This window comes from Anabrus simplex, chromosome 1 (genome assembly GCF_040414725.1).
Source record: "Anabrus simplex isolate iqAnaSimp1 chromosome 1, ASM4041472v1, whole genome shotgun sequence".
NCBI classification, from domain to species: Eukaryota; Metazoa; Arthropoda; class Insecta; order Orthoptera; family Tettigoniidae; genus Anabrus; species Anabrus simplex.
In genome coordinates this window covers 243,380,499-243,401,468 of record NC_090265.1, presented here as the reverse complement: position 1 = coordinate 243,401,468, position 20,970 = coordinate 243,380,499, and the positions used below count along the sequence as shown (strand labels likewise).

Genomic DNA, 20,970 nt, shown 5'->3' with positions numbered 1-20,970 from the left:
TCACGACGGACAATAACTTTGTCTTTTGTTAGCTGTCACGGGACTGCCCAGGGTCGGCCACCGGCCTTTCAATATTGACAACTGACCTGTACGTGGGGTTTGAGGCTCTGTGACGTTGAATTAAGGAAATTGTCTCTGTTAATAACTGGAGTTCAGAACATTAAGAACATTACCAGATTGTCTTTACAAACAGCCTTAATGCTATTTCATGCAAAAATCTCCCCAATACTAACATACGGCATAGAATTGATTTTGAAAAAACTGTCTTTAACTGATTTAACTACACTGGAAAAAATAAAAGCAGCATACGTGAAAACAGTGTTTAGAGTCTCAAGAACACCATCTTCTCGCCTAGTTTATGAACTGGTAAGAGAACAATTCTATTTAGAAAATCTATGGTTGAATCTACCACTACCTGCTCTAATCTTGCAACTAAAGTGATCCAGGGAAGAAGACAAAAAACGTGCAAAAATACCTCAAGACTTCCACGCTACTGACGCAATGATTAACAGGAGATGGACGAATGAAAACCAACCATTAAGATATGTTTTGACATGACTTTCATTATAAATTGTTTACTAATAATAAATTTCATGAGCCAAATATTGAGGGAGAGAGTCTCTCTCTCTCTCTCTCTCTCTCTCTTATGTGGAAAATACTGTGACAAGTATCATATAACTGTTTGCAACAAGAGAGTCAGGTCGATAGTCGATTACAGTAAAGACTGAATTCCATAATTTGTACTTGCACATTTGTGCGTAATTCCAAATATGTATATAAAACATTTAAAGGGTGCATATTATAGATTTCAAGTTCTCTTTTCTCTTGAGTTAAGTGCGATCACAATTCGATAGGCAGTTTTTAGGCAATAAGCTTCCACCTTTTTAGAGCAGTAGCATCCCGGTATGGGAGGAGTCAACGTTTGGGCGCAATACTCGGCTTGGAGACGTGGTGTATTCACACATGTTAGCAATACATTGCAGCTGGACATCCGGTGACCTCAATTCGCCCCGTGAATAAAGAATTCCATATTTCCAGTCTGGAATACACAGAAAATTCAGTTCTATTCATTGATGTGGCGTACATATTTTTCCTGTATCAGAATATCACATGATTTTGCATGCCAAAATTCAGTGTTGGTACTCATGAAACATGCAGAAAGTTTCTTCTGTTAGTATGAATCCCTGTAAATAATCCCCACCTTGGGGCGTATTAGACTGTTTGTCACGTCGCATTCCTCACTCTGTCTGATAGATAGATAGATAGATAGATAGATAGATAGATAGATAGATAGATAGATAGATAGATAGAGAGAGAGAGAGAGAGAGAGAGAGAGAGAGAGAGAGAGGGGGAATGTTCCTTTTGCCCAACATGCTACAAATAACGCAAGTTCTGAAATGATTTTAATGGGACGGAAAGATGCAGATACTGCCAATATGATGTACAGGACACAGTATGGTTTTAGGACAGTGTGTGAATTTTATATTCTACTAAGTTTACGAACAATGAAGTTTCCAAGTGAAGAAAGCCCTTCGGACGAGTTACTTCACTATGGAGCCAGACTCGGGGAAATTATTTGCAATGTGAGGGGAGTATTTCAAGAGGTAGAGAGATAACGGTACGCCTCTCTTGCGTGTTGCAAAAGCAGTTCAGAGAACAGCTGATGCAACTAAGATTAACAGGAGGACAATTATAAGCACTGTGAAAGAGAAGTACTTTGCCGAGGAACAGGCAGCAGGGCCGTCCAAATTTCAAAAGCCAGGGAAGAAGAGGAATAGGCCTAAATTGGTAACTTAGATTCTTTTTATCAAGATGAAATTTGTAAGCATATTTATGGGGCCGTCCAAATTTCAAAAGCCAGGGAAGAAGAGGAATAGGCCTAAATTGGTAACTTAGATTCTTTTTATCAAGATGAAATTTGTAAGCATATTTATGCCTATTACCATATAAAAGAACACCCTACTCTTGAAAAATTGCTTCATTCTGTAGACAACAGTGGCCTTTTTAGTGGGAACAAATTTCCTGCAGAAAAATAGTTAAAAACCTAGGTTTTAGGTACAGTTAGTTCGGAAAGGTTAACAGGCAAAGAATGTTGATGGAGAGAAGCAATATCATGATGTGGTGGTGCAGATGTTTCAAGAGAGATTGTGAACAAGAATTTTGATTTCATAAGAGGCACTAGATCTTTGACATGAAGCTTTTACAACCTTAGGTTTTAAAATCAGCAAAACAGACAGTTGGCTTGGTGATGAGTAGAAACTCTCCAACTGTTCATCTAAAAATTGGAGATGAGGAGATGGATGTTGTAGACAGCTTCCAGTACTTAGGTAGTGTTCTGTCTTTAGACAAGACCATGCATCAGAAGATTAGCAACAGAATACAGAAAGCATCCAGTTTCTATCATGCTATATGTCAAATACGTAGGGTTGGCGCGAGTTGGCCGTGCGGTTAGGGGCGCGCACCTGTTGGTGCTTCAAAAAAAAAAAAAAAAAGAGAGGTGTTTCCAAGATCAGCTTCTACAAATATGTCTGGTACACATGTTGACATACGGTCTGGAAGGAGCAACACTTACTGGATCAACAGTGTGTCATCTTCAGGCAATAGAAATGAAGTTCCTCCATTCTTGCGTGCAAAAAAATAAAAACAGATAAAATAAGGAATGTGGATATCTCACAGTGGCTTTGATTGGAGAGAAGCTTGCTGGAGACCCTAGAAGTGAAGAAATTGCAATGGAATGGTCACATTAAAAGGGTGGATCCCGACAGGAGTCCTCGAGCATACTTTGACCGCAGTGCTCCTGGAGACCTTGTGATGTTTGGGAGAAGCAGATTTTCAAGGACCTTGAAATTAGAGATGTAAAATGGCGTCTCATATGGGTATGGACAACATCTGTGGATGTACATAACAAACTGGAGTAGGCTCGAATACAACCGCACATGGCTTATTGGAATGAAGAAATGATGATGATGATGATGATGATGATGATGATGATGATGATGATGATGATGATGATGATGATGAGGAGGAGGAGGAGGAGGCACTATACCAGTATCTGTTGGGAAGGGGGGGCAGAATCTTATTGATTCATGCCAGTACTTTACAAGGTTGTGTGCAAACTGCTTGTTTTTGTTCCAGTCTAAGAAAACTGGAGACCGGGCGAGTTGGCCGTGCGGGTAGGGGTGCGCAGCTGTGAGCTTATATCCGGGAGATAGTGGGTTTGAGCCCCACTGTCAGCAGCCTTGAAGATGGTTTTCTGTGGTTTCCCATTTCACACCAGGCAAATGCTGGGTCTGTACCTTAATGAAGGCCATGGCCAATTCTTTCCTACTCGTAGGCCTTTCTTATCCCATCGTCGCCATAAGACCTATAGCCTAATTCACACGGGGATGGTTTACTGGAGTAAAGCACTTGAAACCTTTAAACTTGAAGCCAATACTTTTAATCAAACAGGGAAAGTGCATGCCAACTGTCTTTAGAAGAGCACGTAAAATTCAGTGGTTTAATATTGTAATTCACTATTAACAACTTAAATGAGTATTATTGATGTGCTTCATGTAACCTGCCCTGTGTATTTTTTCAGCAGATTGTTATTACACGGCAGGATAGGCAGGAAAGTTAGTATTATCATTAATATCATTCATCTTTGATACAAAAAGTAAAATAAAGGCATTTCAATTGACTAATTTTAATGTTAGATAAATTTTTAACCATTTTTATATTAACTGCAGTCATTTACCTGGTTGGAATTTGAGAGTATGGCCCATAGTTTACAGCCAAAATTTGAAACAAATAAAAGCAAGGGATATTTATAAATATCATATCATATATGCATGTGACATTCTAAACCATTTTTCATTAATTGCAAGGTCATTTACCTGGTTGAAATTTGAGTGTTTTGTTCATATGTTTGCACCTAAAATTAAAACAAATAAAAGAGAGGAATATTTATGAATTGCGCATCATGCTAGTGACATTGTGAAAGATTTTACATTAACTTCATGGTCAGTTATGTCATTTACCTCACTAGAACTGCAGTGATTTATCTGTATGAAACTGCCTGAAGCACTGTGCAGCACAAAGTGCCTTCTCACAAACAGGGCACCAGATCATGGACTCTTTCCTCTTTCCATTCTTCCAATACATTACACATCTTCTAGTGGGTCTCTTCTTCGATGAACCCGGAACAAAATCTGGCAAGCAGCGCCCCGGTAGTCAAGAAGGTGTTGGTGATATTGAAGGACGTCCTTTTGGCTGCTGTTCTACCACTCCTCCGCTTGAAGATGAGTCCTCTGCTAAGGTCAGTTGAAGGTCCAGTCTACGTAGGCGTCCTCCTTTTTTTTGATAAATTATAAACGCATTCAAACACGCCAGATCCATCAGGTAATGGAACATCTTCTGGTAATATTTCTTTAGGCGTTCTTTGGCAAGTTTGTAGCTGGGAACTTGGCTATCATTTTTATCCACTCCTCCCATATTCTTGTTGTAATCTAGAACGAGGGATGGTTTATGGATTACTCCTTTCCTTGTCTGAATATCGCTCATGCTGTCATCATGGATTGTGCTGACTAAGGTAACATCCCGTTTGTCTTTCCATTTCATTACAGTAAAATGAAAATGTTAAAGGTCCACCTTTTCAGTACCATGAATGTTTATTGATGTGAATATATATTGCATAACGTTTAGAGAAGGTTGGTACTAGTTTTGACGCTCATTGCGCGTCATCATCAGCCAACAAATCAATTGAGCAAAATGCAACTTATCGAATAGCAATATATAACACATGATAGCACCTACAAGACAAATGTTAACTAGTTGAAATATTAAACACATGACAGCAAATACAAGGATTAATGTTGAAAGCTAAATTCTTCTAAAGTCTTCAACATTCTTCTATGGGCGAGATACGTGGATGACACATTTGTAATTATGAACAAAGAAATTAAGAACGCGGCCTCTACCCTTCACGATCTTAACAGCATCGATCCCCACATTAAATTTACACTTGAGTCTGTAAACAAAAAGGTTAATCAATTTTCTAGATTTGACCATTCATAGACACCCTTCCTCTTCGTTACAAAATCTTCAGGAAACCCACACAAACTGCAACTACCATTCATCAAGACTCCACACATCCCCAAGCACACAAACGTGCTACCTATAATAGTCTAGTCCACCGTGCCTTCACAATACCCATGTCAAAGAAAGACTTGAACAATGAACTCAATACTATTCGTGCAATCGCCAAATTTAACGGTTACAATAAACCCTTTGTAGAACAGATTATCAACAAGTTCAGACACCGACCTAAGACCACTCTTACTAAAGAAAAATCTAAAGACACCATTTCTTCCACCTTTACTTTCAACAAAGATGTCTACAAAATCACCAATCTCTTCAGAAAACATAACGTAAAAATTTCCTTCAGAACAAATAACAGGAATTCTGAAATTCTGCACAATTCCCCATCAGTTAACATGTCCAAGTCTGGAATCTACAGATTCAAATGCAATGACTGCAATTCCTCATACGTTGGGCAAACAGGATGCAGTTTCACCACTAGATATTCAGAGCACGTCAACGGTATACGATACAATAGGTTCTCAGCAATAGGTCAACACATCTCTGACTCCAACCACAAGTTTACTGACAATGAACACGGTTTAGAGATCCTTCAAATGGCCAATAAAGGGCCTCTCATGAATATAATCGAAAATTGTTTTATCCATTTCGATCAATACTTTAACCCTAACTTCAATTTAAATGAAATCTCTGATAAGCCTAATATCCTTTTCGATTTCTTAATTAACTTGTTTAAAAATATCAGATTTCCAAACACTAGCGCTATCTTTCAAGCCATGTGCAATCCACATCCCCGTCACTTACCCCCACTACCTCATCCCTCTGCCCCACCATAGCCCTACTCCTCAGCTTTAGCTCCTCCTTTTTCCCCTTCCCCTCCCCTCACTCTTCCTTCCCTTCTGCTACTCGGCCTCCATTATTGCTCTCTTCATTAGTCCAGCTCCTCTCCTTTCAACATCTATGCCATCACGCTACTAAAGGTGAGTTCGCCTCCTTTCCCTCATATTTCTTTTGGCTATGTACATTTATATCACGTCTAATTTGGCTTTCAATCTTTTCGTCAGGTCTCCATGTTTCCATACTGAACTGGGAATCGTGACGTTAATTCAAATTATGGTCTTCACACGACCATATTGTTGGCTTCGAAACCACCTGAATTAAGCCTGTTAATTACCGCAACTTAAGAGAACAAGATTATTCTTCCCACTGATAACATATGCTGCCTTATGATTTATGCACCTCAAGCTGGACTATTCTCTTGTTTATCAAGACTCAACAACTGGGATACCTTCTCAAAAATGTTATGTTTTACTGTCAGACACACCACATCATTTCAACTGGTTATAATCTAACAGTGACTTTATAGCTGCTGTCATATGTTTTAGATGGTTATACGCACCATACCCTAATTATTTTAATGTTACATTTAAAATTTCTACAAACTTCAAGCTGGACTACTACTCGTGTATCATACCCTAACTATTGTTACCTTCTCTGTTTTGCTTTCATTGTTTTAACTTTTGACAATTTAGCTTTCAACATTAATCCTTGTATTTGCTGTCATGTTTTTATTTTTCAACTAGTCATAGTTTAACATTTGTCTTGTAGGTGCTATCATGTGTTATATATTGCTATTCGATAAGTTGCATTTTTCTCAATTGATTTGTTGGCTGATAATGACGTGCAATGAGCGTTAAAACTAGTACCAACCTTCTATAAACGTTATGTGATGTATATTCACATCAATAAACATTCATGGTATTGAAAAGGTGGACATTTAACATTTTCATTTTACTGTAATCCCAGTTCAATACGGAACAAAATGAAGTTTCTAACTTTCAATTTCCATTTCATGATCTTTAGCTTTTTACAAAAGGCTGCAATTGTTTCCCCCTTCTGCAGTCTGGCCCTCTTCACTGTGTCTGGAAATTCCTTTCTGTTGAATCTCATAGTCCCCACATCTTCAGTATTTATGCTACACAATGTGTCAACTAGTCTTGGACCAGTATACCAGTTGTCAACCGCACCAAATCATTTTGTGGTACGTTTGCCTGTTCTGAAGACTTCACGTTCCTAGCAAACTCTTGTATCTATTGTGAACTGTTACTCTTCCCCACCATGTGTTGCTACCACTACGTAATCTTTCCTTATTCTGGTAGATGGCATCTCATGCGTTAGCACAGGTCAAAGCATTTCTTTTCTACCCTGTCTTGTTGAGTTATCTTTCCTGATTTCCAAGTCGCCTTTGTGGCGTATAAAATATATTTTAACAGATTCAAGATGTCTTTGTACATATCTCGACCTTTCAAGAATGTTAACTCTGTGTCTCTATGATGGACCACTTTCTGGTTTGTATTTTCTGTTTGAGCTCGAGAGGAGCTGTGTATTTTGTTATGTGCTGTGTGTTGACATTCTTATACGTCCCTTTATTCAGCAACCTAACCTCTGTGGTCTCTGTGTGAGCGTGGGTGGTTCTGACCCTTGGATCCGCGATACCTTTTTGTGTCTAATTTATTTATTGTTCGTTTCACATTGCCGTCATTGGCTTTCTTTGCCTATTTTCTCGTTTAGTTTGTTTTATTCTTTACGGGATGCCTTTAAATTTTAGTTATTTGGCGTGAAACCATGGTAACCTCTTTTCTGCCCTTTTACTCAATGATCTTGTATTCTCGGGTGACGTGGAGTTTTATTGTTGAGAGCATTATGTCTTACTTTATGAATTGCAAGGGGGAATGTTATGATAATGTGCTGTTTCTCCATAAACTTCTGGTTGTTTAGACCTGATGTGCATAAAAGGAATACCTTGTACCCACCTGAATTTATGTTCTTTTTTTAATGATGGTAAATGCCAAGCCCTTGTACCTAACTTTTCATCACGTCTTTTATCAAGGTAAGCAAGTGTGAAGGTGCGATAAACAGTGAATCTTGTGTATTTTGATTATGGGCCACGTATAATTAATATAATCTATTTGATTTTTGGCCCTCTTGTTTCGCTTATACAACCTTTTTGATTTTCTCTTCATAATAAATTTATGTTCTGTCCTTATTCCTGTTATATTTTAATTTTTTTGTGTCTCTTATATGTGTGTTACCTGTGTAAGAGGCCCGGGTCAAGTTCCTGGCAGTCTTTGCTAGTTTTGACCAAATCCACCGCATTGGGTCTTCGTTGCGTTCTTAGTGTCAGTTCAGTCGTCAAGGTAGAAGCAATACCCTTTATCTAGAAGGCTGTGAGTAAGTTCTGGTACAATTCTGGACGAAATATTCTCACCAGGATATCTTTGACCAGACACTGTGTCCTTGCCAGTATAAACTACAAAATTCCACAGATAACCAGTCCCACTTTCACAAAGTTTATAGAATTCCATGCCAGATGTGCTTTTTTTAGATGGAATAAGTTGCACCCAGCCCAATTGTCCTTTGCATAGAAGGAGGGACTCATCAACACATGTTTTGCTCAGGAGTACATACGGAAGAAAATCGTGATTGTAGGTGATCAAGAACTGGCTGAATTTTATGGAGCCTTTTGTTTTGCAGGTTAGGATCAAATTTGGAATTGTCGAAGAAATAAAGGAACTTCAAGAGAAGATGAAATCTTTTGTTAGAGATAATTTTCGAAAAGTAAGGGATTGCGATACTTTCCCATTCTGAGAAGTACATACTGTTTTCTGGCATATGAACTATTCCCTGCAGCATTAGAAGTACAATTAGAGTTTTTATCTCAGTTGGATTTGTATCCACCCAATCTCTCACTCGTGACCGTGGTTTCAAGTTCGGATGGGCTTCTGAAAACTGTTTAGCATACACATTGGTCTGTTCAGCAATAAGTTGAAACATATTATCACCTATGAACTGTTCAGAATATTCCAACACATTGGATTCATCGTCGAAGTCCACATTTACACCACTAACACCAGAAAATATGAATTTCTGAAATGAAACACCACACGGCGGGAAAGGTTGAACTCTTCTTCAGAAAGGACTTCCTTTTCTTAAGAAGGGCCTTCCTTACTTGTGCTAGTCTGCATGTTATGTCCTCCTTATTTCTGCCGTCGTTAGTTATTTTACTATCCACGTAACAATATTCATTCCTTACTATTTGTGAAAATAAAACTGTGGGGGTAAGACACTCCTAAGGTTGTAAGAGAGTGTGACATGTAAAAAGTAATTTTAAAAACTACCAAGTGTCGAATCTACAGTTTTTGTGGTCGCTAGGCTGATTGGTGACGGTTGCAATGACACCTGGCATCATGTACATCATGTCTAGCGTGACTTGTAAATATGTACAGTTCATCACTTATATTTATTACAGTATTTATTTAAAAGAATCAGCTACTTCCCAGACAGTAGGCTGCCACAAGGACAAAGTTTAATGTGTGAAACAAAATAATCTAAAACCAAATCTTAAAACATTTAAAAATATACCAAGGCAGTGCCGGGTTCTACAACTAGCAAATTATGAAGTCGTATAAAATATGCATTTTCAAAATAAAAATCTTCATTTACATTTTTGATCAAAAGTTCACTTCCCCACCAAATTACAAAATATGTTCTCTGTTTTCTGCTCCATAGTTTGCAATTTATTTTAGATTTATTAATATAAAGATTTTTATATTATTGAAGATGGTCTACATTATTTTGCCATTATTGTATGATTCATTCTCCTTTCAGGAAAACAGTACTAGTGAACTGAATTCAATATTTGCCAAAGTAGATGATCGCAGAAGGGTAAGTTTCTCTAACATATACGAATTATCTAAACTAGTTGAGAATATAATATTTTGAAGTTACACTGGTATATGGACTAATGGCTCAAGTAGTGACAGGTGTACCCGTAATGAAGTATGAAATTGTATATTGTGCGGATTTGCAAATTGGGTCATTCCATGTGAAAGTGGACAAAAATTTCTTTTTTTTTTAAGGTTGTTGTATCAAAATGATTGTTATGTAGAAAGAATTACAAAATAGGGAAAATGGAAAAAACTGTATTCATATATCAGGAATCAAAAAGGAAAAGGAATCTGGGAATCCAAATTCCTACAATGGTGGGAGAAGGGGGTGAACACTATTTAACAGATACTGAGAAAGCAAACCTCTCTAGTAGGGAATTCAGAGATTCAGTAGATGATTGTCAGGAGTTGGAAACCGAAACAGAAGATAGAGAGGGAGAGACACAGAGGTAAACAAGAAGCTTCTTCTTCTTCTTCTTCTTCTTCTTCTTCTTGCGTTACGGCCTCTGTAGGACCACGGACAGCTCCTTCATGGATTGCATTTTCTTCTTCTCCTCCCAGAACCTCTTCATCCTTTCTCTTCTTCTCTCCCGCTCTTCTTCCGAGATATTCAGTATCCTCTTCTCTTGTCTACTCCACTGGTGACTCTCAATCCTTTTCCTGTATCCATCCCTATCGTTGATCTCTGGCATATTAGTCGGTATGTACTTCCTTTTCCAATTTTCCTTTTCTTCCACCTTGATCCCCAATTCTGACCAATCTTTCCGGAGTTCAACTACCCACTTGGTTCCTGTCTTTCCTCGTGTCCTCGCTGTTGTTTCCCATACTCTTTTCGTCATTCTATCCATATTCATCCTGATTACATGTCCCGCAAACCGTGCTCTTTTCAGTCTGATTTCTTCTGAGATTGTCCTCATGTTCCGGTATAGTTCTTCCCTGGGTCTCCTCATCCATCTCTCACCTCCTCTCTTAGGGCCTAGTATTTTCCTCAATATTTTTCTCTCTTCTTTCTCTAGTTGTTCCGCACCATTTCTTCCTAGTGCTATAGTCTCAGCAGCATATAATACAGCATTTCTCACCGTTGCCTTGTAATGTCTGATCTTTGCGTCCGTAGATATATTCTTTTTATTGTATATATCTCTGGTCATACAGAAGGCTGATCGCATCTTTTTTATCCTCTCTGTTATTCCTTCATTGCTCCTATTCCTTCCTGTTATAAATTCTCCTAGGTACTTGAATTTGTCCACCTTCTGCACGGTGCCTTCCGGTGTTGTCCAATCCTCAGTGGTATTCAATGTCTTTGTCTTGTTGTAGGCGATCCTCAGTCCTACCCTTCCGGCTATATTGCTTAAGTTGTTGAGTTGTGTCTTTGCATCTTCTTCTGTCTCACTATAACTATGTCGTCCGCAAAGGCTAGACAATCTACTTGGGCCCTATTGTCCTTTTTGTCCCCAACATGCGTCTTTGGTATTCCCATTGTCTCATTCATTGTTCTCCACTGTCTGATGACTTCATCCAGAGCTATGTTGAACAACATTGGTGATAATCCATCTCCTTGTTTTACACCAGTGTTGATATCAAATTCTTCAGAGAGTACTCCTCTGAATCTCACCCTTGCCTTTGTGTCTGATAGAATTTCCATTATGAGTTCATGTGTAGTGCCATCTAATCCTCTGTTCTTCAGGATTCTTCCAAGAGTTTGTCTGTCGATGGAGTCATATGCCTTAGTGAAATCTACAAAGGTTACCACCGTTTTTTTGTTCTTTAAGGCCCTATGTTCTATCAGTTGTTTCAGTATAAATATCTGTTCTATGCATCCTCTTCCCTTCCTAAATCCTGCTTGGTAGTCTCCAATTGTACTTTCTAACTGTTCTTCCAGTCTATTGAGCAGGACTTTCGACAACACCTTATAGCCAATCTCTAGTAGCGAAATTCCTCTATAGTTGTTTGCATCCCTCTTGTCTCCCTTCTTATGTATTGGTATTATGATCGCATTCTTCCATCCTTCTGGTAACTTCTTTGTTCTCCAAATCTGGCCGATGATGTTGGTCATGTTGTCTACTGCCTTGTCACCTCCCCACTTAATCATCTCAGCTGATATTCCATCTTCTCCGGTTGCTTTGTTATTCTTTAGATCGCTTATGGCCTGCGCGACCTCATCTCTAGTTGGAGGACATGACTCTCTCTCTTCTGTGTTTGTCCCCAGCTCCAGCTCTTCTTCAGGTGGTTCACAGTTTAACAGGTCATGAAAGTATTCTGCAAGTATCCTACAGTTCTCCTTCGCACTAACTGCCAGATCCCTTCTTATCTCTTATAAAGAGTTCTCTGCCTTTATATCCACTCAGGCTCTTTTTGAATTTCCCAAAAAAGTCTCTACTATTGTTTTTCCTGAAGTTGTTTTCAATTTCATCCAATTCCTGCTTCATCCTCTGTCTTTTGGTCCATCTTATGGTTCTGGCTGTTTCCTTCCTTACTCGTAGGAAAACTTCCCATTTTTCCAGGTTCTTCTTAATGCTCCAGTCTCTCCAGGCTTTCCTGCGATTCTCAACCGCTTCCTCACAGTCCGTATTCCACCACCAGTGTTTCTTTTTCTTTTCTTCCTTTCCCCATATTTCAGCCTGTTTCCTCATATTCAGCTTCATGTCATCCCATCCATTGCCAGTTTCTATTCCTTCCTCGTATTTGGATCGATTGTGCCGTAATTTGTCTCTGTCTATATTTATTTTTCCAGTTGGTCTACTTGTCTGTGGCAGTCTACCTCTGTGCGGAATCCAAAGGCACTTGATTTCTGTAAGATAGTGATCTGATTCTATTCTTGTGTTCTTTCTGACCTTTGTGTTCATAATCTCTTTAGTGTTTGTCCGATTGATTGCCACATGGTCAATCTGGAATTCCCCAATGTGGGTGCATGGGCTTGCCCATGTCTTTTTCTTATTCGGTTTGGCCCTGAAGTGAGTTGTCATAAGTCTCATTCTGTGTTCTCGACATAGTTCAATTAACCTTTCTCCGTTTTTGTTCGTCCTCTTGTGTGCTGGGTACTCGCCTACTATCCCCTTATGTTGCTTCTCCCTCCCTACCTGTGCATTATAATCACCTACAAGTATCTTTACTTGTCTGTGTGGTATGCTTTTCAGTGTATCATCCAGTTCTTCCCAGAAACTGTCTACAGCTTTCTTGTCTTTTCTGTTCTTGTCATTGGTAGGCGCATGTCCATTTACTATGGTAAACTTTTTGTTCCCTGCTCGAATTGATAACGTGGAAATCCTTTCAGACCTACTCTTCATTTCAATTATGCCATCCTCATACCTCTTGTCTATTATGAATCCTGTACCAAAGCATGTAGGTGTGTGTCTTCCTTTTCCCACTCTGATTCCTGGTTTTCCTTTCAGCACTATGAAGCCTTCTGACTCCACTGTGTCTTCATCACTATATCTTGTTTCTTGCATGGCTAGTATTGCAATGTTTCTTTCTCTCATCTCATCTATTACCTGTTTAAGTTTACCAGTCTTTGTCATTGTCTGTACATTTATGGTCCCCATCCTGAAAATCTTTTTCGTTTTGATCCTTTTGGAGGTTCTTGGGAGCTCCGACTCTTCCCATTCGCACATTCTGGCAGGTCCCCCAGAATCCGAATGCCTGCTTGCGTCAACTTTGGTTGACGGGGGATTGTCCCCCTGGGGTAATCTCAATTCTACAGTGCGATCCATTCCATGAGCTAAAAGGAATGTTTGTTGGGACAGCTCGGGACTGTCCAATTATACGACTGAGGTTGTTAGCCCCAGAAGATGAAATAAGAGCTTGATGTTCAGCTCAGGCTGGCATTTCCTCCAAACCTCACGCTTCGGTTTTCCCGCCGGTACTCGGGTGGCTGACTGCAGTGGTTTCCCACTGGGCGATGGGTGCGCCACGTCCCTACGCCAAAAGAAGCTTCTCATTCACAAATGTATTTTCAGAGAAATCCAACTGCTTCAGCAAGGAAAAGCAGCAGGAAGTGATCAAATTACTGGGGAGGTGTTAAAGACAATTGGGTGGTACATAGTGCCTTATTTAAAATTTCTCTTTGACTATGTCATAAATAATAGTGTAATACTAAAGGAATGGAAGGAATCTATAATAATACCAATTTATAAAGGAAAGGGTGATAAAAGGAAACCAGAGAACTACAGAGCAATCAGCCTGACCAGTATAGTTTGTAAAATACTGGAGAATTTAATATCAAAGTACATCAGAGGTATATGTGATGATAAAAATTGGTTCATGAGGAGCCAGTATGGATTTAGAAGGAAATTTTCTTGTAGGCACAACTGGTGGGGTTTCAGCAGGACATATCAGATCAATTGGATTCAGGAGGCTAATTAGATTGCATAGCCATAGATCTTTCCAAAGCCTTTGATAGAGTGGAACATGGAATATTATTAAAGAAATTGAAGGGAATAGGATTGGACGTTAGATAAAAACATTTCTAAATTCAAGAGTTCCAGAAGTCAAAGTAGGAAATAATGTATCGCAGGAAGAGAAAGTTTGGAAGGGAATTGCACAGGGTAGTATAATCGGTCCGTTACTTTTCTTAATATACGTAAATGATTTAGGGAATAATATAGCATCAAAAATAAGATTGTATGCAGATGACATAATTGTTTATAGGGAAATAAATACAATTGAGGATTGTTCAGAATTACAAAGGGACCTTGAGAGTATCCAACAATGGGTTGAAGAGAATAATATGAAGGTTAATGGAGGCAAATCAACTGTTACAACATTTACTAACAGGAGTTTTAAAACTGAATTTGAATATACTGTACTGTAGTTATTCGCTAAAGATGGCAAGTGCAAATACTTAGGTGTGTGATTTGGAAGTAATTTGCACTGGAAGGATCATGTGGATGACATTGTTGGGAAAGCATACAGATTGTTACATGTGATAATGAGGCTACTTAAAGGATGCAACAAAGAATTAAAAGAGAAAAGTTACTTAAGTATGGTTCGTCCATTATTGGAATATGCAAACAGTGTTTGGGATCCTCACCAAGAATACCTAATAAAAGAAATAGACAGTGTGCAGAGGAAAGCTGCAAGATTTGTAACAGGTGATTTCAGGAGAAAGAGTAGTGTATCAGAAATGTTAAAGGAACTAGGGTAGGAAACTTTAAGTAAGAGAAGGGAGAAAACTAGACTTATAGGATTATATAGAGCCTATACAGGAGAAGCAGCATGGGGAGATATCTGTGCCAGGCTTCAGTTGGAAAATAATTATATCGGCAGGACTGACCACAAATATAAAATTAGAAGGAATTTTAGCCGAAGCGATTGGGGTAAATTTTCATTCAGTGGGAAGGGTGTGAAGGAGGTGGAACAGTTTACCAGGGGTAGTGTCTGATCCTTTTCCAAAATCTGTACAGATATTCAAGAAGAGAATAAACAGCAACAGAGAAAATAAATGAAATGTTAGAGGGCATTCGACCAGTGCAGGTTAATGTAAATAAAAAATGTGTGTGAATAAATTAATTCCATCCCCTGGTCTAAGGAGTTTGGACAGCCAAAGTAGGGGACCGCCTGTAGGGGTGAAGTACAGTGGGGACTTCGAGGGCCCTGGGACCGCTACGGTAGCTGTGAAGGCCCTTCAGGAACTCTGAAAAGTGGTGTCAAAAGGGGCTCTGGTTAAGACGCAGCAGGTTGTTATGCTACTTAGGTTCCAGAATGGGTAAAAGAAGTAAATAAATGCAATGTAAATTTTAATCTTATACCAGTTGTATAGTATCATTTGAAGTAATTCCACATACTGTATATCAGTTGACTATATTTGTAAGTAGTACAGGAGATATTATAAGTAGAATTTTGTAAACAATATAAATTTATTAAGGATGAGCTTTGTGTTTAATAGAAGAAATAGTTAGCGTAAATTGTATAATATTGTATTATAGGAAAATTTTCTTGTCTTGTTAATTTAATATTTAGTGCTTGACAATAATGTATTTTAGTGTAACAATTGCCACTGAGGTAGACACCTCATTTGCAAATAAAGGGATTTTAATTTAATTTGATATGCTAAATTAAATTTGCAGTATAGTTTTTCTCATAAATCATATTTTTTATTTAAAAACTGAGGCAATTTTACATCATTTGTTCATCCAATGGGTGGTGTGAATAAAATTGAATCTAAGCGAGTGAGGGTGTGCTCGCTGAGTGCCTGAGTCTCTCCCTGCCGATGAGCTTCCACCCCGCATTTGTGGTGAATAAAAATGTTGCGGAAGCACAGCATAAACTTGAGTGTCTGAAGCAGCCACTCAGTGTCACTGTCAAGGTCGTGCACGTGCCATGACTTCCCGATAGTTCGGTGTTTAACATGGCAGGCGACAGTGTGGAATTCCAGTCCGTTTTCATCTCCATTTTAAAGGAACATACAATTCAGTTTTCAAAGTCACGGTGACCGGATAAGAAGCACAAGAAAACTAGTGCAGTAAATGCTGTTCAGTGTGAACTACTTTTATTTCCGTCCAACAACTGTTGGTAAAAAATTACAAAACATGAAAACAAGACTCAAATATAAAGTAGAATTAAAGCGTATGGGAAACAAATGCATATTGTTAAAATAATAGGAGAAGCGGGTGATGAATCTGATGCGGGGGGTAGAATAACCCTACCATCGGCCGTCTGAAAGGTAGGAAATCATAGCCTGAATATTATATTAATAAATTGAGGAAAATGATATAACGTAAATAAAACAATTAATTATGATGAAAATAATATATTGACAATTGAATGTAATTTTTGAGGAACCAGATCTGCAGGACTGGACAAGTTGACTGTGCGATTAAGGGCGCGCAGCTGTGAGCTTGCATCCGGGAGATAGTGGGTTCAATCCCCACTGTCGGCAGCTCTGGAGATGATTTCCATGGTTTCCCATTTGCACACACCATGCTTTGGTTGTACCTTAATTAAGGCCATGGCCGCTTCCTTCCTACTCCTACGCCATTCCTATTCCATCGTTGCCATAAGATCTATCTGTGTCTGCGCAACATAAAGTAAGTTGTAAGATCTGCACAAGTTGTCATCCCTTCGATTTCCAACAGAGTGTCATAACTGTGCAAACATCGGAGTTCCTCCAAATTCAGAAGTCTTAGAGTCAGGCCGTTGTACATCTTCACTGGTTGAATTCTTCCTTTCCATTGCAGGTGCCCTGTCCATTAATGTTAGGGACTCCTTTTCTGTAAATGTAGTCATTCCCCTGAACATGTGGCTTCTGAATTTGTACATGAGTACAGTCTACAGTTCTGACAGCATAAGGGAAACTGAAACATTCGTGCCACTTAGCCCATGCTACCTGCATGTAAGCAACATTTGTTGGAATTTTATGTAATAATCTGCTTTAATTTCTGTTCATGTCAGAACCTGCAAAAATGTTTTTGACACAGTCTCCGAGATATCTTCGCTAACTCCACTCTGAAACCCAGGGTCACCTACATAACGCAAGAAGATTTACATGTTTTCTTCGTTTGTTAGTGCACCACCTCTTGTTTCTTTGGAGTACACAAGGAAATGCTCCACTAACCATTCAGAATGTTCCTTGAAAATCCACAGCCTGTTTCCAGCATCTGACCAGGTCACGAATGGAATTAATGAAGCCCCCATCTAGCGGCGAGGATAGGAATCGTTCCGGCTGCCGAAGCCTGTCGCACTCCTTTGGGGCAATAATTAATGACTGACGGATGAAATGATGTTGGAGAGTGTTGCTGGAGTGAAAGATGACAGGAAAGACGGGAGTACGAGTAACTAATCTCATTTTGTTCCATATTGAAGATACAATAAGTAAACTCTTTCAAGATTAAAATTATTGAAAAGGTGGACACAATAATTTTAATCTTGAAAGAGTTTACTTAAAACGGGAATACCCGGAGAAAAACCCCTCCCGCTGCCTCCGCTTTCTCCAGCACAAATCTCCCATGAAGTATCCGAGATTTGAACCACGGAACCCAAAGGTGAAAGGCCGGCGCTTTGACGCCTGAGCCATGGAGGCTCTTCAGCATGCTCCTTACTGGACCTATATAACATTCTGTAATCAAGTTGAGATGATTCTCTGCAAAGTTTATATAATTTTCTTTTACGATTAATCTCCACCGTAACCTCTGCCATGCCACTGAACTTGAGACTATCATTCGGAGCATCACCTACTGAATTAGCTCAAGGAAACATTGGAAAGAGTGCCTGCTGTATCTTTATTCACCAGAAATCTGGAGCACCCACTCTACTACTCGAGCGACTGGAGTGTGTGCTCAAGGTCAGAGGTCTGCTGTGACTGACTGCTATCGACAGGCTGTTTTTATTCACCTCATTGCGAGTGCCTGCTCTAAATTCGCGAGTAAAGAATGCATGCTCATTTTTATTCACACCACCCAATTTCTCTACTCATGCAAACACTGAGTTGGCAATACTACACTGACTGAACAAATGTCATGGGATAGCGGAGCACTGATGCACAGGTGTGTTGTCTGCGCACCACACGCCTCCTGTGCCAGCGGCAGTTGTATATGAGACCTTGTGAGCAGTGGCTGTGCATGTGACAGGTGTAACATGGAACGTCATCGTGAGCTGACACCGTTCGAACTTGGTATGGTGGTTGGTGTCCGACGGATGGAAAGTGCGATTTCGGAAGTGGTGCGGAAATTTGGCTTCACACGATCAACCGTGTCCAGGGTGTATCGCAAATGGTTGAATGCGGGTGTCACCGTCCACAACAGACGAACGACCGGCCGTCCAGCCACCCTCGATGACCGTGACCGGCGACATCTGAGATGGATTGTCAGTAGTGATGGACGGGCAACCGTGCAACACATCACGACTCAATTCAACACAGGCTGTGCTAGATACGTCTCCCAGTGGACAATACTTAGGAACATGGGTTCTGTGGGGTATGGGAACCGGCGCCGCACACAGGTGCCACTGTAAACCCAACGTCATCGGGCACGACGCGCATTTGTCGCTCACCAGGGATGGACACTGGAACAATGGCGTAACATGATATGGTCGGACGAATCACGATTTCAACTATACCATGCCGATGGGAGGCACCGTGTATGGCGCAGACCACATGAAGCAATGGATCCCGCCTGCCTCGAAGGTGTGGTCCAGAGTTCTGGTGTCTCTGTTATGGTCTGGGGTGAATTTTCCTGGTATAGAATGGGCCCCCTAGTTGTTCTGGAAGAGACTTTGAATGGTACGCGTTATATTGAGCTGCTCGGAGACCATCTCCACCGATTTTTGGCCTTCCAGCGCCCAGACAGTTCTGCAGTGTTTCAAGATGATAACGCGTCGCCACATCGCTCCCACGTCGCCCAGGAACGGTTCCAGGAACATGCAGCGGAGGTCCAATGACTGCCAAGGTCACCCAGGGGCCCCGATATGTACCCTATCGAGCATATCTGGGATGTCCTGTAACGCAGGCTCTGTGCCATGGATCCTGCACCCACGAAGAGACCAGCATTGACGGCCACTCTGCAAACGATTTGGTGTCAGCTGCGTCCAGAGGACTACCAGGGACTTGTCTACTCATTTCCACACGTCTCACTGCAGTTCGCAGGGCCAGAGGAGGCCCCACACACTATTAGGTGACTATCCCATGACATTTGCTAAGTCAGTGTATAGCCATCTACTGGCAGTTTACAGAACCTTAATTGTGATCAAATTGGCTTCTAACACATGTGCTTGAACAATTCTATGTAGGCAGAAGTTAATACATTATTGCCTGTGAGAAGAACATTTTTTAAATTACGTATTTTCATTGTTAGTCCATAACCAAATTGTATTGTTTTTCTTGTAGCTCATTGTGAACATAGTGACAGTGACATTAATTATACTCACTTAAATGCATGCCATAACCTATATGCTACATATTTATTAGATTTGTAACATTGTAATTTCCTGAGTTAATGTGGTTACAGACTAAATCAGTTTCATCATAATTTATCATAGGTAATATCATGAGAGGTTATGGCCGGGCTGAGTGGCTCAGACGGTTGAGGCGCTGGCCTTCTGACCCCAACTTGGCAGGTTCGATCCTGGCTCAGTCCGGTGGTATATGAAGGTGCTCAAATATGTCAGCCCCGTGTCGGTAGATTTACTGGCACGTAAAAGAACTCCTGCGGGACAAAATTCCGGCACCTCGGCGTCTCCGAAAACCGTAAAAGAGTAGTTAGTGGGACGTAAAACAAATAACATTATTATTGAGAGGTTATGATTTTATCGATAAACTTACTAGCTATGAAAGTTGTGAGTGTATTTATCTAAAGAAAATCATGACTGTGAGTGGTATTTTACAGTGATTTAAAAACAATTAAAACCACCAGTAATGAGAGGTTATTGGTTGAAATTCTAAATTTATTTACAAGTGCAGATATGCTGAAAGCAGCGGGAGTTCCAGGAATCCAATGGCTCTATAGACTGCTCAACAAGATATGGGAGGAAAATACTGTTCCTGAGGACTGGAAGATGGGCATCATTGTACCTCTGTTCAAGAAAGGAAGCCGACGAAAATGTACTAATTACCGTGGTATCACACTACTGTCTCATGTCCTGAAAATATTGGAAAAAATAATAGAGACCAGAATCAGAGATATTGTTGAACCAATTTTGGAAGAAGAGCAGTATGGTTTCAGACCAGGAAGGTCAACTACAGACCTTATATTTGCAATTAGGATGCTAATGGAAAAATACTGGGAGAAGAACAAGCCTTTATTCCTAATATTTTTGGACATTGAGAAAGCATACGATAGTGTACCAAGGGAAAGAATTTGGCAATGCATGAAAGAACTTCAAGTGCGAGACAGCCTCATAGACAAAGTGAAAATGTTGTATAGTGGGAACAGAAGCTGTATTCAAGTAGGATGTGGTTTGTCGGACTGGTTTGAAACAAAGAGAGGAGTGCAGCAGGGCAGCTCATTGTCACCACTTCTATTTATTATTGTAATGGATGTAATAATGAAATCTATTAAAAGGAAAGAACACGGAGATATCAAAGCCTTCACATTTGCAGATGATGTTGCGATCTGGAGTGACTCAGAAGATGAATTGGGAGAGAGAATACAAAGCTGGAATGAGGAGTTTAAGAAATATGGTTTAAACATCAGCAAGACCAAGACGGTGGTGATGAAAGTGTATGGGGAAGGAGCAG

General features: G+C 39.9%; 1 protein-coding gene across 1 annotated transcript in view; it reads left to right on the top strand.

The window, feature by feature from the left end:
- Positions 1–20,970, top strand: part of STUB1 (STIP1 homology and U-box containing protein 1) — a 223,738-nt gene that overhangs the window by 136,231 nt on the left and 66,537 nt on the right. Inside the window, exon 5 of the mRNA XM_067141521.2 lies at positions 9,748–9,804. Within this exon, the coding sequence (XP_066997622.1) occupies positions 9,748–9,804 (57 nt within the window). The remainder of the gene's footprint in view (positions 1–9,747; positions 9,805–20,970) is intronic.